Source organism: Gavia stellata, chromosome 33 (assembly GCF_030936135.1).
Source record: "Gavia stellata isolate bGavSte3 chromosome 33, bGavSte3.hap2, whole genome shotgun sequence".
Classification (NCBI taxonomy): domain Eukaryota; kingdom Metazoa; phylum Chordata; class Aves; order Gaviiformes; family Gaviidae; genus Gavia; species Gavia stellata.
In genome coordinates this window covers 4,696,395-4,711,683 of record NC_082626.1, presented here as the reverse complement: position 1 = coordinate 4,711,683, position 15,289 = coordinate 4,696,395, and the positions used below count along the sequence as shown (strand labels likewise).

The window sequence follows — 15,289 nt, the reverse complement described above, 5'->3', positions numbered from 1 at the left end:
GCAGCTGGGTTAGTGATTTCAGCACCCTCCAAAACGGGAGCCTGGGTGCTGGAGGGCCACGGGTCTCGCACCTCTTCCATGGGGAAAACCATCATGTTCCCTGGAGGGAAATCTGACAGCGATGTCTCACTCAAAAAACACCTTAAGCAGCACCGTGCAGAGACGCAGAGGAAGGACAAGGTAACCCGAACCACGCAGCCTGCTGCAAGCATTCCCTGCCCCGTGCTAGCACAGCAAAGGGATCACCTCTGAAGGGCAAAGACGGTATAACTCGGGTGGGTCAACAATAACTGCTCCCAGAAGAAGACCTGACAGCACTTCTGTAAGACAGGATGAGCAGAAAGCTTGTCTAGCAGACTGCTCGGACTCCAATTTCCAGGGAAGGCATTCACTCTGCTGAGTACAGCAAGGCCTGTGCAACGCTACCCGTATGCACCATAGACTCCGAGCCACAAGGTGACAAATCCCAGGCAGGGAGAGAAGCGTGGACTAGCCAGAAGCGGTCCTTTCGCAGACACCCCGCGCTCAGCAGGGCTCAGTCACCTGAGGTCTGGCAGCATCTGAGGAGCGGGAGGTGATCCAGGGTCTGGGAGCACATTTGTAACTCAGCTCCTGCTGCCTCAGGAGTCTGATGATGCATCCATGTAATAAAGACTCATCCGGGAAGGAAATGGTCTATAGGGGCTTAGTGCTCGTCCACAAAAGCTGTTCTGCTGTGTCCTTCTTTGGCATTCCCAGGCACCTCACAGCAGAGGAAACGCTGGCAAACCCATGGCATGAAAGCTTATCCCTTCACTGCTTTGGTTGTCTGGGATCAGTGATCCAAGCTCATAGCCAGACATCCCGAGGGCTGGCCGCGGATAGGAGACCACCTGGAAACCGCAGGGACAGCGGGCATGTGCCAACCCTGCCTTGCTGACCACCCACCCTTCCCAGCAACTACACGAGAACCGAAGGGGCTGGAAGACTATTTGTGCCTCGCCTTCACCGTGGGTAACAGAAGCAGGAGAAAGGAGCTGTACCTGAGATGTCACAGTAGACCGTCTGTTGATAGACTCTGGCTTCACGGGGTTTAAAGACCACCTTGATTTCAGCCGAAGAATTTGGCCAGACATCTCCCTCCTAAAACAGAAGCAGACAGCAAACCATTTATCTTCCAACGTTACATGTCTTGTTTTCAAGCCCAGCCCTGTAGCCTATATTTAGAGCATCAGTGAGGAGCAAGGAGCAAGCAACACTTGTCAACAAAATTTATAAGAGAGTTTGGAAGCAGCTGCAAAAGACTAAGCCCCTTACCTTTACTGGCACCTGGTAGAAGCATTTTGTTAAATTAGGGCTACAACAAAGCAACCAAACTGGCAATCAAACTCCAGCGAATCAAGCAGGATTTCTTCAAAGGTGCTAGCCAGTCTACGGAAAAAGGACCTCTCTCCTGCAGACCTTCCCGTATATCCCTGTACCACTATGGCTACGTGAACACTTCTGCTCAGATCAGAAGAGATTTAGCAAATCAAATGGATTTTTCCATTCTTAGTTATGAAGGTTCTGCCTCTTCTCCCCTTCACCCCTACATGTATTTAAATATATAACGTACTCCGGTGAGTTGGGGCGCTCAGCAGAACAAGCCCTCCCACCTGGGGATCAACGAAGAACAGACTCCTTGTCGATAGCTGCTTCTGCCCCGTGCCGTGAGCAGTCAGCCAGCACGTAGGTTACAAAAGATCTGAGAATGAAATTGAGAGTTGGATGTGACCTGATTACCTCTGCAAGGTGCATGCGCTCTTGGTTCCCTGAACACAGGCTCCAACAATAAGAGATGGGATTTGCTTATAGCTCCACACCTCTTTCAACCAAAAATCAAACAGTTCTTTCCCTTGTCATGCTCAGAGATTGAAGTCTGGGCCATGCCACCAGTGCTTCTGCAAGAGTCTGCCGCTTCCTTGGGGTCTTCTCGCTCTACTTCACCCCCAAAGAGTCCTGGCACTGGTGCCCAGTCCCAGGGAGCCCTGTCGCTCATTTTTGGAGGCATCCCTGGTTTGTGAAGGCTCTCACTCACTTCTTGCAACTGCTTTAAACAAAGGCACCACTTACATCCCCTCAACTCCTACCATTACAAGCATCTCTTCGTGCATTTGTTGACGTAAATATAAGCACATCTGACAGCTGTAATAATACTCTACAAGGAATGAAAAAAATAGCTATAGAAGAAGACAAAAAGAACAGAGTTCTTTTTCTATCAGTAAAGTGAGGCTTTGATTCTGCTTGCTGCTGGGGACCCTCAATACAGAAGAGTCGTGAACCGACTGGAGCCTCCGGCGCTCCTGCGGCATAAATATTCAATAACTATAATACTTCCCATTGACTTAGCACTTATAGCTCAAAGGACAGTCCACACAAAAATTAAAGGGCTGTGACATGGTGAGTTATTGGGCTGCAGCTGCAAATAATTCCCTAATGCACAGCCTGCTCGGAGTCAACAGAACAGAGGGAAGAACAGGCAGCGAGAACAGTTGCGAACACCAACCACCCATCACCACCACAATAATAAGAAAAGGGAAGTCTGAAAGCATAAAGTCACTTGGATTCCTCTCAAAACCTAGAGCAAACACATTTGCCAGACCAAATGTACTTCGTGTTTCCCCCCAGCAAGCGACTGGATGAAGATGAAGCCGCCTTCTATGACGACACGCTTGCTTGAGGAAGCAAGCTGGGGACATCAGCCTGCAACCCACAGTCAGCGTGCCAGGTATCAGAGCCTTTGGGTCCCATAGGGATGCTGCATGGACTGAGCACCCACAGAATTATCTCAGATTTGCAGGAATAAAAGCATTCCGGGTGCTCCATACAACAGAAGCTCTGCTACGTCTGGAGCTTGCCTAAGCTGAGGCACTGAGAAAAACCACTCGGATGATAGATTTCCCTGGCTTGGCTAATTAGAATTGAGTAACTCGGCAGTGCGCATCACCCAGCAGCTCCCTGTGTGTTCAACAGACTGAATTCAGTGGTCTCACCCTGGGCAGAGCATCCCTGGGGAGGGGGGATGCACTAGGCAGCTGCTGGCATTTGCTTCAAGCCCAACGCCTGTAGTTGAACACAGATCTCAGCTCACCGGCGTTCTACGCTTCTCCTTAAAGGGTGCTGCACGGGCTGAGCTGCCCAGCGGCACCGTCTGATCCTCCAGCTGCTGTGATCCTCTGCCCAGAGAGCTGCAGAGAGCCCTCATTCCTGCACAGCAAACAGTGCCTTGCCAGCACCATCAGCTATGCAAACACTCGCTGCTGCTACGCTGAAGCAGTGGTGATCTTTGACGTCTTCATCTTAGAGAGGGGCAGAAAGCAGGGGAGGATAGCACATCCTGAGCCTTAAAACCAAAACACAGGCATGCACTAAAAGAGGACTTCAGCAAGGAGTGGGAGTGAAGAGAGCCCAATTTCAGAACAACCACCCAGATCACACCAAGGGGAAGTCTCCATTTGCTCCACAGAGCCCCACGGGCCAGACAGCAAAGCCGGGAGAAGGTATTTGAATGAGACAGGACAGAACCAGAGAGGCTGAGGGTGAAAACTGATGCCAGGATTTGACTGGAGGTCTGCAATCAGGCTTACGAGGGCTGTGCACAGCCAGACTACCAGGGGCACGCAGCTTAGAGTTTGCGCTGGCTGTCAGATGGACGATGCCTACCATAAACTGAGCATCCCATTTGCTGGGATGGTGTTACTGCTTTCAAGACTTTGGGACCTATCTGAAAAAGCAGAGTGAGATTTATACCATGTCACCATTTAGTGCGATACTGGCTGCTCTGAAGCAGGAGTTCATACGAACAGGTTCCATAGAGCCAAATCATTCCTGGGAAACTCGGACAGCATCCTTCCCTCCACCGAGGCCAGGAAACAAACTTCTCTGAGCCTAACGCAGCAGTATCAGTCTTTCACGTCAACGATCTGACAAAGTACTCTTTTGCTGCTGGCTTCTGCTGGATCGCAAGCTGATGGTACTCGCTGGTCTATTTTATGTGCCGCAATCAGATATATTGGCCCTGCGGACACTTCAGGCCAGTTTGGTTATTACTCAGAGGTTGACAGAGGCAATACATCTCCCATTAATACAATTCACAAGCAAAAGTGAAGCTAAGCAGGAAAGGCAGAGAATTCAAAAGAACCATTGGCCTGATGAATATGTATCTGCTAACAACGGGCACTTTTCTAGCTGAGCGAGTTTAGCTGACTTTGGGATTTGATGAATTCCAATGCCGGCACATCTGTGACAGAAATATAACCGACACGCTGATCTTACCCCATTGTTTTGGAGCACAGTAACAGCAATATATCACGGAGGCAGCGATAGGGACAGAGTTGACAGGGCGGGGGACCTAGGAAGGCGGTGCAGAGCCAGAAGGCAGGGACAGGAGTGGGAGACGGTTCAGAAGCAGCCTGTGCTCGATGCTCACGACAGCTCTGCCTTGCTACGAGCTGCACCAACATCACCTGTCCGGCTCTGGTCACTGCCAGTTGAGCTTTGGGTGAACAGGACTAGGATGGCAAACTTACCTGTTCCCCTGCTAAGCTCTGGCAGTCAGACAGACAGATACTCTGCATGCCTGAGCCCCTAACGTGACTTGCACGGCAACAATCCCGACTGCAGCGGTGAACATGCACAGGGAGACATTGTGACTACAGCAGGGAGAAGGGAATAGAAAGAGAACTTCATAAAAAAATTCAGTAAATCTCACTCCCCCATTTTACAGCACACCGAAACGGAGGCACAGCAAGGCTTTCACTCACCACAGAGTCCACCCAGGCTACTGCAGGACTTCCAATGCTCCTCTCAGGGCAGCGAAACCTTCCAGAAGCTCCCCTGGCAGGGCAGCACCGTTAGCCCCAGGCGCTCCACGGAGGTTCCAACATACAGAAGGAATAAGGGCTGAATCCTCAAGGCCTGAATGCCCTCAAGCGTTCAGGAGAGATGTGGGAGTATTCACACTATATAAACTTTCTATCTCTAACTTGGATCATCTACAGGGAGCCTCGGGCTACAAAGCCTACATCCCCTTGAGTGCAGAAGCTGAACTGCCCAGGTTCTCCACCACCCCGGGACACCGGAGGTTTGTGTCAAGGGCAGGCAACGGGGAAACCCCTCCTCCCCAGAGTAACACAAAAGCCTTTGATAGTCCTCACGCCACTCCGGTGGTGTACTAGCCCCAGGAGTGCACGACTACACGCTATTTCATAGTCCAGAGAGCAGCCTCTGCACATGCCCTGGGCTCTCTGCAGGCACTGAGCTCCATACCAAGGGCTGCCCCTCAGAGGAATCCCTTCGGGTCTTCGCGGCTTTGGATTAACCTGGTTTGGATAACAACGCCCACACTTAGCCTGTTCTCAGGGGGCACTGCCTCTTGCCACGAAACCGCCTTGTGCAATACCAAGTCCGCTTCAATAGCCTTTCTCTCTCTCTCCACCATAGGACCTGTCCCCACTGAACTCTTGCCCCCACCTAACCCCCATCCCCCTGCCCCCCGTAGCACACACATCTGTAACAGGCACCAGGTAGCCGGACGCTGGCAGAGCCAGCAGCGATACCCTGCCTCCCGCTGCGTGCCAGGCCTTGCACCCAGCAGGACATCTCAGATCAGCTCCTGCGGAGAAAACCATGCCCACCTCCATCTTTGCAGAAGGTACTTGGAAACCAGCTCGCAGATGAAGGCTGGCAGGGAGCTGGCTACCCCAGCCAGGACTCGCTGTCCAAGGCTCCCTCTGCTTACGGACAAGTGGGCACAGAAGGCAGGAGGGCGATATCGGGGCTTTGCAATCTGCTCCGGCTGCCTGCTGGTCTCCATGTGGGATATGAGACACTGGTCGGGACACAAAGCCCTAGTTGTCCTGGCCTCCTCCCATTCCTGCATCACCGTTGCTGTCGGAAGGGGAACCGGAGCTGGGTCAGTGCTGGCAGGGCATATATCCGACTCTGGAATTTGATCCTGGCCCAAGATAGCCCAAAGTGAACATCAAAATGGGGAACTGCCACTGCACCAAAAACCACAGCTTCAGCAAGAACCTGGGAGAACACTGCAAGTGCACATCCCCAAACAGCGAGGGAGTGGAAGTGAGTCCCTGCAGGCGTTACTTGGAGTGCCCGAGATCCTGGTGGGATGATTTGCTCAGTACCGCCAAGACCACAGTGATGGCTGCAATGCTGCCAGGATCTCTCTGTACACTGTATAATTAACCAGCGCGGGAGGGAGCCTAGAGCTTTGTGCCGATGTCATGTCTTCTTTTACAACCTAAACAGACAAACCCCCCTTGCCGGGGAAGATGCCTTGCCAAGCTCCAGGAAGCCGTTCAGTGGTGCACCAAGATCCTGACAAGGGACACATCTCCATACATCTGAGGGGCTGCTGGATCCCAAAGCACAGTCACATGAGACGCCTCTAAGGCACCAGGAGGAAACAAACCTCCGGACTAGCAATAAAACCCAGCCTTCTGTATGCATCAGCACAGCTCTCTGGAACGATCCTCATGCCGCATCATTACTGGAGCCTTGTGCTCATATCCCCGCTCCCAAGCAAACCTGCACCAGCAGTTAATAGATTCAGTCTCTTGGGCTCCCGATACGAAATCGCCATTCGGGAGGATCCAATCTATTTGGGCGGAAACTTCTGGCAGTACGTCCACAGATAGCTTCCCTCTCCTGTCAGTGAAGCTATAAGCCAGATCGTTTGACTCCAAAGGTGGAGAGCAAGAAGAAATAATCAGTTACACTTTCTTCTACTATACCATAGCTAAAACAAAGTCTTTCAAGACATAACTAGTCTGGGAAATTTCTGTCATTTCTCCCTTCATTACTGCTGTATCTTAGACTATCAAACTAGAAAAATACTCTGAGTTATTTCTCCTGGGAAATTAAAATAGGCTGTTGAAGAGGTTCCTCACATTCCTGCTACCCCACAGGGAAGAAAAGAGCTGCTGGTTAAAAGGATATGCTTCATTACCCACCCTTGCAGGCTGCCACTACATGCGTAAGAGCCTCGGGACGCCTCAGGAGCCAGCGGTCTGCCTGGGCTAGCGTGTTCTCTATAGGATGGCAGTTGAGTCAGAGAACGAAAAACTACCATGGATGCTAACCAGGACAGAAATAAAACATATAGTGCTGGGAACAGGATATTGCAACGCTTCTGGCTTCACGTCAGTCTCAGACAGGCTGCAACTGGCAGGTGGCAGAAAATACAGACAGTGGCTGTATGGTGATACAGCACAAAAACTCCAGCTGTCGTACCCTGGCTTTGCTACAGCGTAAAGCAACGTCACACGGGAGGGGAAAACACACCGTGACTCACAGCTCCAGAAGCGATCTCTATGCAAGAGCCCAACCGTAAATACTTGCAGAGCCTATTTTCCCCCCCTCAGGCCTAAATAATGAGAATCCGCTAGATACCCACCAGCCTGAACAAGAAAAAGCCTGTCTTGAACAGCTGGGGACGACCAACTGTTGCCAAATCCCCTACTTGCTTTTGCAGAGGGGGAAGGCGAGCCACCGAATGGAAATCGCTGCTCAAAGTGGACAGAAAACCAAAGACAGAGCTGGCAAGAGAAGTACCGAAATGCCACCCAAAGCGCACCCTGCTAGTTCAGGGCATTTAGGAGAAGGGCAGTGCCGAAGCAAACATCTGCCTCTTCCCATAAATAACTGAACCCCTGGAGATAGTGTCTTCTGCCAAAAACTGAAGTGCTCTGTAGTAACCTTTCATTTGGATGGGGACCAGCTTGGTTCCCCAGCTGAGGTGGAGATTTGCAGGAACAAACAACACAGTTACCTCCCAGCCCAGCCTCTGGATCAACAACACGAGCAGCTTCATAACCTGGACATCTCGAAGACCACCTCCATCAGCTCAGAGCTAACCCATGGCACTGAGGAGTCACTACCAAGCAGTCACAGGACAGGTAGGACTTGTCAAGGTCAGCGCAATGGTAACAAATCCTTGCCCTCCCTTTCCTCTGGTTTCCATTTCCAAGGAGTCAGCACCCACGGGTCTGCAATGTGACTTACAGCTAAGCTGTGCTGCGGAGGGTGCAGCAAAAAGCAAGGACCTTCTCCTTTGGTAGCCACCTGGGCTTCTATCACAGCTGCTTCTGCTGACATAGAATGTGTATTTGCAAAAATAAATTAAACCAAATTCGAGATGCACTCAGAAAGTCAGAGTTGCATAACAGCTTGTTTCCCACAGGCTTGGACAGCTGCTCAAAATGTTCATGGTCACGTGGTAATTCCAAAATCACTGCCTCCTCTTTTTTGTTATTATTTTCACCAGCAAATTAACCCTATACAGACTGAAGTCACCTGCTGCAGCTTCTACAGACAGCAACACCTGGAAAAAACAGCAGCTAATGGTGCATTTACACAGCAAAGCTTCTGCACAAGCCCTGCAAAGCCACCCTGCCCAGAAAGCATTTCCCAGACCGCTGGCCCTCCATCAGCTTCCTAACCTCTGGAAGCAATTGCTTCCTCCAGTCACTTGTTACAAGGGTTTGATTATTTTTATAAGGTGCTCTCAGACATCACAGGTGATAGGTGGGAAGAAGAGAGCAGCCACTTTGGGCCAGAAGCTCTGTGAGGCAGCAAGGTCCCAGCTTTGGGGGGAGCTCTCCAGCACGTTTACACAGCAGTGCAGGAAGGGTGTCTGTCCAAGCTAAATGTTACAGGGCTGTCACTGGAGAGAAGGTTGTGGAAGTCAGTGGTGGTGGATTTGTAGATTCTACATTTGATAAAAAGGAGAAAATACTTGCTATCTTTTGAGGTAAAGACACCCAAATGTCAGGCGGGAGGGAGAAGACAGACATGAGCAAAACTCCGAGTGTGAAACTGATTGTTCCATAAATAATGGAAATAATGGAAATCAAAAGGTTGATAATGCTGGCCAAGACAGAAGGGGAGAGACCCATGTAGTAGCCCACTTATATTCAGCCCTGAAGCAAACTGTGTAACGTCACCATAGCCATTCAGGAGATGTTTCCACTCAAGACCTGAGGCCAGGCTACACTTCATGTCCGTACATCACCACGTTGAGTACCAGCACGCAGTACTGTGGGCAGCCAGACTTTGGGACCTCACCTTAACATAGGTAATGCATCAAGGGTGGGTCGAGCTAGTTCTGGAGACATATGCCAACTGTAACGAAGCAGGAGCCCTGGGACACGCTCCAAAACCAGCTCTAATGCACTGCAGGATGCCCTTCCTGCTCAGCTGATCAGCTCCCACCCTCCACAATACTCCTACAGCTCTCACTCTATCTCTTGGTCACACCATGCTGCTGCCAGCTACAGTGGTGTGAAACCGCAGCTGTGCTGACATTGCTGGCTCTACAGCCTTAGATGGGCTCTAGGAACAACCAAGAAGAGAACACAATCCCCTTCCTTGAAAGGAACCAAGAAATTATTTTCACCTATTTTAAAAAAAGAAGAGGTTGGGCTTCTTCTAGGGTTTACTCCACGATGAGAAGGGATTTTGCACTGCTCAGGCAGCAAGCATTCTTCGTCTCAGACCATGCAAATACTCAGAATCAGAGCTCTGGTTAATTGAAGGACATGGGGTTTTGCTTGCAGAAACAGAAAAGCAAAGAATGTTCTGTACTTATGTACAATACAACTCAAAAAGACCGTTTAAACCTGCCAGTCTTGTGTCCAGGCTCACAGATGATCCTGGATGGGAGATTCTGACATGGTGTAAGTCCAGGCTATACGAAGGGATTGGTATTGCCATGACTAAACTTGGGCTGAATTTGGCCTCCTTTCCACAGAGGACCATTTCATTCTTCAGGTCAATATGTGAACTGACAATGCTCTAATACCCTTTGTTACTCCCCATACAGTATGCGTAAAGGTGTGCCCTTACGTATAATAATCGATACCTCTGAACACTAAGAGCACTTATTTATAGCCCTTGCAGTAGCTCAGCTTCAGGCAGGCTCTCGCTGCCTGTCAGGAGCCCGCAGTTCAGAAGTGGTTTTTGTAACAAGCTCTCCCAGCCTCGCTAGAAACCTGATGTGTTCTCTCGGCACATCAAGGCAGCTGATGCAGGGATCTGCCAAGTGACCTCATTCAGGGAGGAGGAAGAGGAGGAGGAGGGGAGGTTCTCAGCTAACAGCTTACCGCTGGCTCAACGGTGAAGATATCATCGGAGAAAAGCATGGAGTCTCCTTGCACCTTTGCCCTCTGGTTCCGGAAGGTGCGGGAGAGAAGGGAAAGGCGTTCTCGGAGAGTGGGGTCCACCGTGCACTCCTTGAGGATGCAATCCGTCTTGTCCTCTTCCTGCCTCTGCAGCCTGCGACACAGCCTGCGGCCACGGGGAGAGACAAACCAAACAGATAATTCAATAAGCAACATATTTGCAGAGACTGCCGGGTAAGTGCAGGGGCAGCAACGCACTCAGGGAGGAACAGCAGCAGCTCAGCAAGGGGCTGACCCCGAGCCATGGGGTCCCAAATGGATCAGATGATCCCTTGTTGCTCGCTGGCGTGGCAGGTAGTTTTACTCCACACTCACAAGTTAAGAAGAGGTTTTGGAAAGCTAGCAGCCCTCAAGAGAGCCTCCCGGCTCAAAGGCGCTGCCGCAACTGATGGAGAATCCACCAACCTCAACCGCCTTTTCCAACCATAGAGCTGCTCAGAGGAGGCAGATAAAGATGAAGGAGCACCCGCTGCAGGGCTTCACCAGCAAGGGGAGAAGCAGCTGGGGTACAGCTGCAGGTTACCAGCATCACTCTTTTCCCTTCCTTTTTGGACCTGCGACGATAAGGAAACAATCTCTGCTCTCTGTTCCCTATAGGGCCTTCCACCAGAGGAGCCCAGAGCACTTGACAAGCAAACTAATGAATTCAGGCATCACACCCCCTCGGTGAAATTAATGGGTTGATATGCATGCAAACAGAGGCCCTAGGAAAGGAAGGGACTTTGCCCAGCATCACCCCATAAAGAAGTCAGGACCAGCACCTCTGAATCCAAACCCTTCAGTCGAGCCTTGAACCACCTTATTTTTTCCCTTTTTGGCCTTCTCTCCAGAGCTGTGACACCGTTACTCTCTCCCTTACTTGGCAGTTGTAGCAGAAATCATTCTAGTGTTTCAAGATCGCAACCAAGAGATGAGAAGGCAGCACTGCTACAGAGCCGTTGCTTCCGAGCTGGCATATTCCTGTCCCCCCTTCACGCTCCAGTCCCCTGGCCATCAGGAACCAGCAGATGACAACACGGGGGGGGATGAGCAAAAGGCTCCCTATGCAACAAATCGAGGCAGTGTGGTATAAACAGGAGAGCGATCATCACCCAGCTAAATTCAAACACAATTAGAAAGGAAATACAGTCATGGATGTTACTAGCTGCACGCAGACAGAGCCTCGGGCAAATGCCGTCACCAGAGCCAAAAATACGTGCTTTGGCTAGCTCCCTGTGGAGGGCGATGGAAATGGTTCTCCGTGGCTGACCTGCAATGCCGCGCATTCGGGGGGCTTCCAGCCACTGAGATGAGCAACCCTCAACTCAACCTCAAGGGACAATAATTCCACTGTTACATCCCAGAAAGTCCTGCAGGAAGGAGACGATCCAGGTCTTTTTGGGTCACATCCCAGTGCAGGGTCCTGCCTTCTCCCGTGAAAAAGTCCTCCCTGCTCCAAGACCTCAAAAGCTTCTCTGACACCAGGACAGCGGCCTTAGAGCTATGACCATCCCTATGACTTCCAAGTAAGGCAGAACAAAATGTCCTGCTCAGACTTTAAGACACAAACTGGCATAGAGATCAAATGTAATTGGGAAGAAAAAATAAAAATGATCAGGTTGAAGTCGACTGGGGGGAAACCTGGATGCTTCTGAGGGGAAAGAGGATCACTCAGGGTCCAGGCTGAGACAGGCAGCTGGGAGTTATGGTGAAGGAATGGGCCAGGGAAGTACCAAGAGAAGGTCACGAGATTTTCTTTCAACACACTGAGCTTGCACAGAAGTCACACACTGTGTCATTAAAAAGAGAGAACAGTGGAAAACTAGTTTTGCCCTTCAAGGCATTTCTGACCTAATTACGTTGAACTTTATTTGCTCAGAAGCCCTTAAAAATCGCTCCACTTTAAGGCAGTTTCCTGATCAGCTATGGGTTCAGACTAACTCCAATATATCCACATCCACCCAAGTCTGAAAAGTCACACAGGGATTCCCTAAATCACCCAAGCTTTGAAGTGTCATTTCCAATTCACACCCCCGCCCCGGGTTGTGTGTGCTGCCCGAAATGGGAATTTCAAAGCCTGAGCACAGACACGCTTTCAAGAACCTGCCCCATCTCTCACCACCATGAAGACACAGGTGACTGAAGCCCAAATGCACTTCCAGGTCCTGTGCAGCCCTACCTTCCCTGCAGAACCCTCCACCTCCAAGCTCTCCCCAGCCTCGAAGGAAGGGCACAAATAGCTCCTTGTGCTGGAAACCAGGGCAGCGCGAGGCAATTAACACCCGACAGCAGGGTGGTCTCAACTTCCACCCTACCCTGCACATCGCTGGAAAAGGAGCCTGCCACCTTATCAAAACTGGAGGGGAAGAAACTGCAGTGACTATCGTAATAGTTATGTTATCTGCAGCTACATTACGTCCCAGGTAATGAGTGCTGACACTTTCCTCAGCCTCATGGACCCTCTGTAGCCCAGGGATGTCTGGACCTCAGTGCTTTGTGCTCCCACAAACCACCAATTTGCTATCCAGTCATTGCAACCAACCTTCCCTCCCTAAAACATCTTCCTCAGCTGGAGTATGGGTGGAACTGGAAAGGGAAGTGCTGAGCTCCAGTACCCTGAAGCTCAGTGACACATACCCTGACACTGGGGATGGTTTACTTGTCCTAAACCGTTCAAAAGCACCAACATCCTTGAGGCCACACGTCAGTTTTACCCTTGGGCAGCATATGTTATGGAAACGAATCTTTCAAACGAACCTCAGCTTCCGCTGATCCTCCTCTTCCTGCGTAGCAAAAGCCTTCCACTGGAAGTGGGCTATGATTTCACTCTGATTGTGGATGATGATGGATCCGTGGTTTGACAGCGAGAGGTAAGTCTTCTCAACTGCCAAGGAGTTCCTGTCTAGCCTGATGTTGACATCTCCAGCTGCTCCATAAAGGCTTGTGTGAACATCTTCACCTGCAACAAAGCAAAAGGCAGTCTTTGCTCATCTCACTTGCCGACAGAAGTACAAGGAACAGAGCAAACCACAAGTAACAGAAGAAAGCGTTACAGCTTTTAGCTGTATTAGCAGTTCCACGGATCAGTACGTTTATCACATCCTGATAGATACATGTGTACAGCACAAGGATGTCCTGGACACCACCTTAAGCACTTAATTTCTGGGTGTGTTTGTAGAGGTTTATCCCCAACGTGACAGCATTTACAGTGAGATTTTTCGGATGTGCCCAGGTGCCCTTTGGGTTGCCATCTCACTCAGGTCACAGGGAATTCTGCAAAGTCATTCAGGTGACTCTGAGGAGTCCCACCACAGTCACAGCTTGACCAGGGTCTCCTGCAGGCACACCACCAGTGGTGGGTCTCTCCTGAGGACCCCTTGTAACTGACAAGCAAAGATGCCTGGGGGCATGTGGACAGAAAAGGGAGGTTCAGAGGAACAAGTCAAGTGACAGCCCACCGCAGGATGACACGCAGAAGACAACCTCACTGTGTTGTAGAAGCAGTGCCCTCACTTGCTGTGGGTTTGTGAAGATATGGCAAAACGAGACTGGTGGGGCACAGCCCACACCAACCCGCCCACTGCAGACCTGCAAGCCCATTTTTTCAGCCTGGATCCTGTTGCCTATGCCCGAGGGCGCAAGTCTACGCTGAATATTCCCAAGCTGTTCAACAACCAGAGCGAGGACATCTTTGCTTTCCAACTCACACCAAGCTGAAGAGGAGCGAGCCCCTGGCTGTGCACATCAACTGATTAATGACCGGAGTCTTGCTGGGGTACCTGCCAGCATCACACCCTCCAGAACAGACTCCCACCAAAGGCTCCCTCATTCCCAGAGCTTTCAAACCTTCATTCTTCCCAACCAAGGAACTCCTGGGAGTCAACTGAGCTCAAACTTCACTACCAAGCCCACTCTTCCTGTTGTGGGTGAGTGTTTCCCAGGTGAGATGCAAACAGCAAACATCAGACATGCTCTCCAGAAACAGCATTTCTAGGGAGTGGTGCTTCAAGCCTCCGAGCCAGCCCCAACTGACAAGCGCAACAACCCGGCCATGGCCTGGAGGGCATCCCTCTGCAAAGGCACAGCCTCGTCCTCACTGCAGGGGTTCCAGCAAGGCAGCCAGTGGATGGACCTGCCTTTAAAAGGCTGCCATGCAACAACACAAGGGGAGAGCTGGATGGACTCCTTCAATCCTAAGCCAGGCAACACAGCAGAATCACATTCGCTTTGGGAGCGGGGAATGAGGCAAGACTCACCCTTAAAATAGCAGATCTCTACAGTCATTCATTCATCTCCAAACATGGAGAATTCAGCCTTCATGCCTGTATAAGCCTCAATTTCTTTGCTCTTAAGGGAGTTTGGAGTGGCAGGGATTTGTGGCCAGAGCTGAGTTATGTTGGGAGAAAACCAGCAATGTTTCCAAGGACTGGACAATCCGCCTCCCATAAGGGACAATTTAGCATATAAAAATAACTGAAGTTCAGAAGAGTTAGAGGCAGGTATGCTTTATAAGCATTACCTTTCCCCTGCGCTGAATCCTCGGCATACACTGGCAAGCAGATGAGCCAGGACCCAAGAAATGGGAGATAGGCACAGTGCTTCGAGCGTGCACAACGCCGGTTTCTGGAAACACAAGCTAATCCTCCACAATGATCAAGACAAACTACTACAAAAGAAACACCATGAAAACTATCATCTCACTGTCCAAACCCATGCCCACATGGGTCTTGAAGTATTGGGTATAGTTCTGATCTCAAAAAACGTTTGAAATTAAATAGAGAAGGGCAGAAAGTACAATTAAAAGTATGGAGCAGCTTCTGCATGAAGACTGCATAGGATTCCTCAACCTAGCAATCATATGGGAGATAGATGGGAGAGGTTTGTAAAAGCATGAATGGCCTGGGAAATGTGAATGAGGAAAGATTTGTCAGGATTTGTCGTAAGACAGGAACCTCAGGGCCTGAAATCATGTTATTAGTCAGAAATGACACAGAAGTAGTAGTACTTTTCCAGGGAATATTCCTTCCTTTCCAACATACTGCCATAGGATGCTGTAGAGGCTAACAGCTATAAATCCAGACAGCAACCGGACA

At 50.4% G+C, this 15,289-nt stretch overlaps 1 protein-coding gene across 1 annotated transcript in view; it reads right to left on the bottom strand.

Moving 5' to 3' along the window:
• Positions 1–15,289, bottom strand: part of LOC132320050 (hydrocephalus-inducing protein homolog) — a 144,339-nt gene that overhangs the window by 98,221 nt on the left and 30,829 nt on the right. Inside the window, exons 7-9 of the mRNA XM_059832152.1 lie at positions 12,954–13,155; positions 10,140–10,323; positions 1,023–1,122 (exon numbers count right to left, since the gene is read on the bottom strand). Of these exons, the coding sequence (XP_059688135.1) occupies positions 1,023–1,122; positions 10,140–10,323; positions 12,954–13,155 (486 nt within the window). The remainder of the gene's footprint in view (positions 1–1,022; positions 1,123–10,139; positions 10,324–12,953; positions 13,156–15,289) is intronic.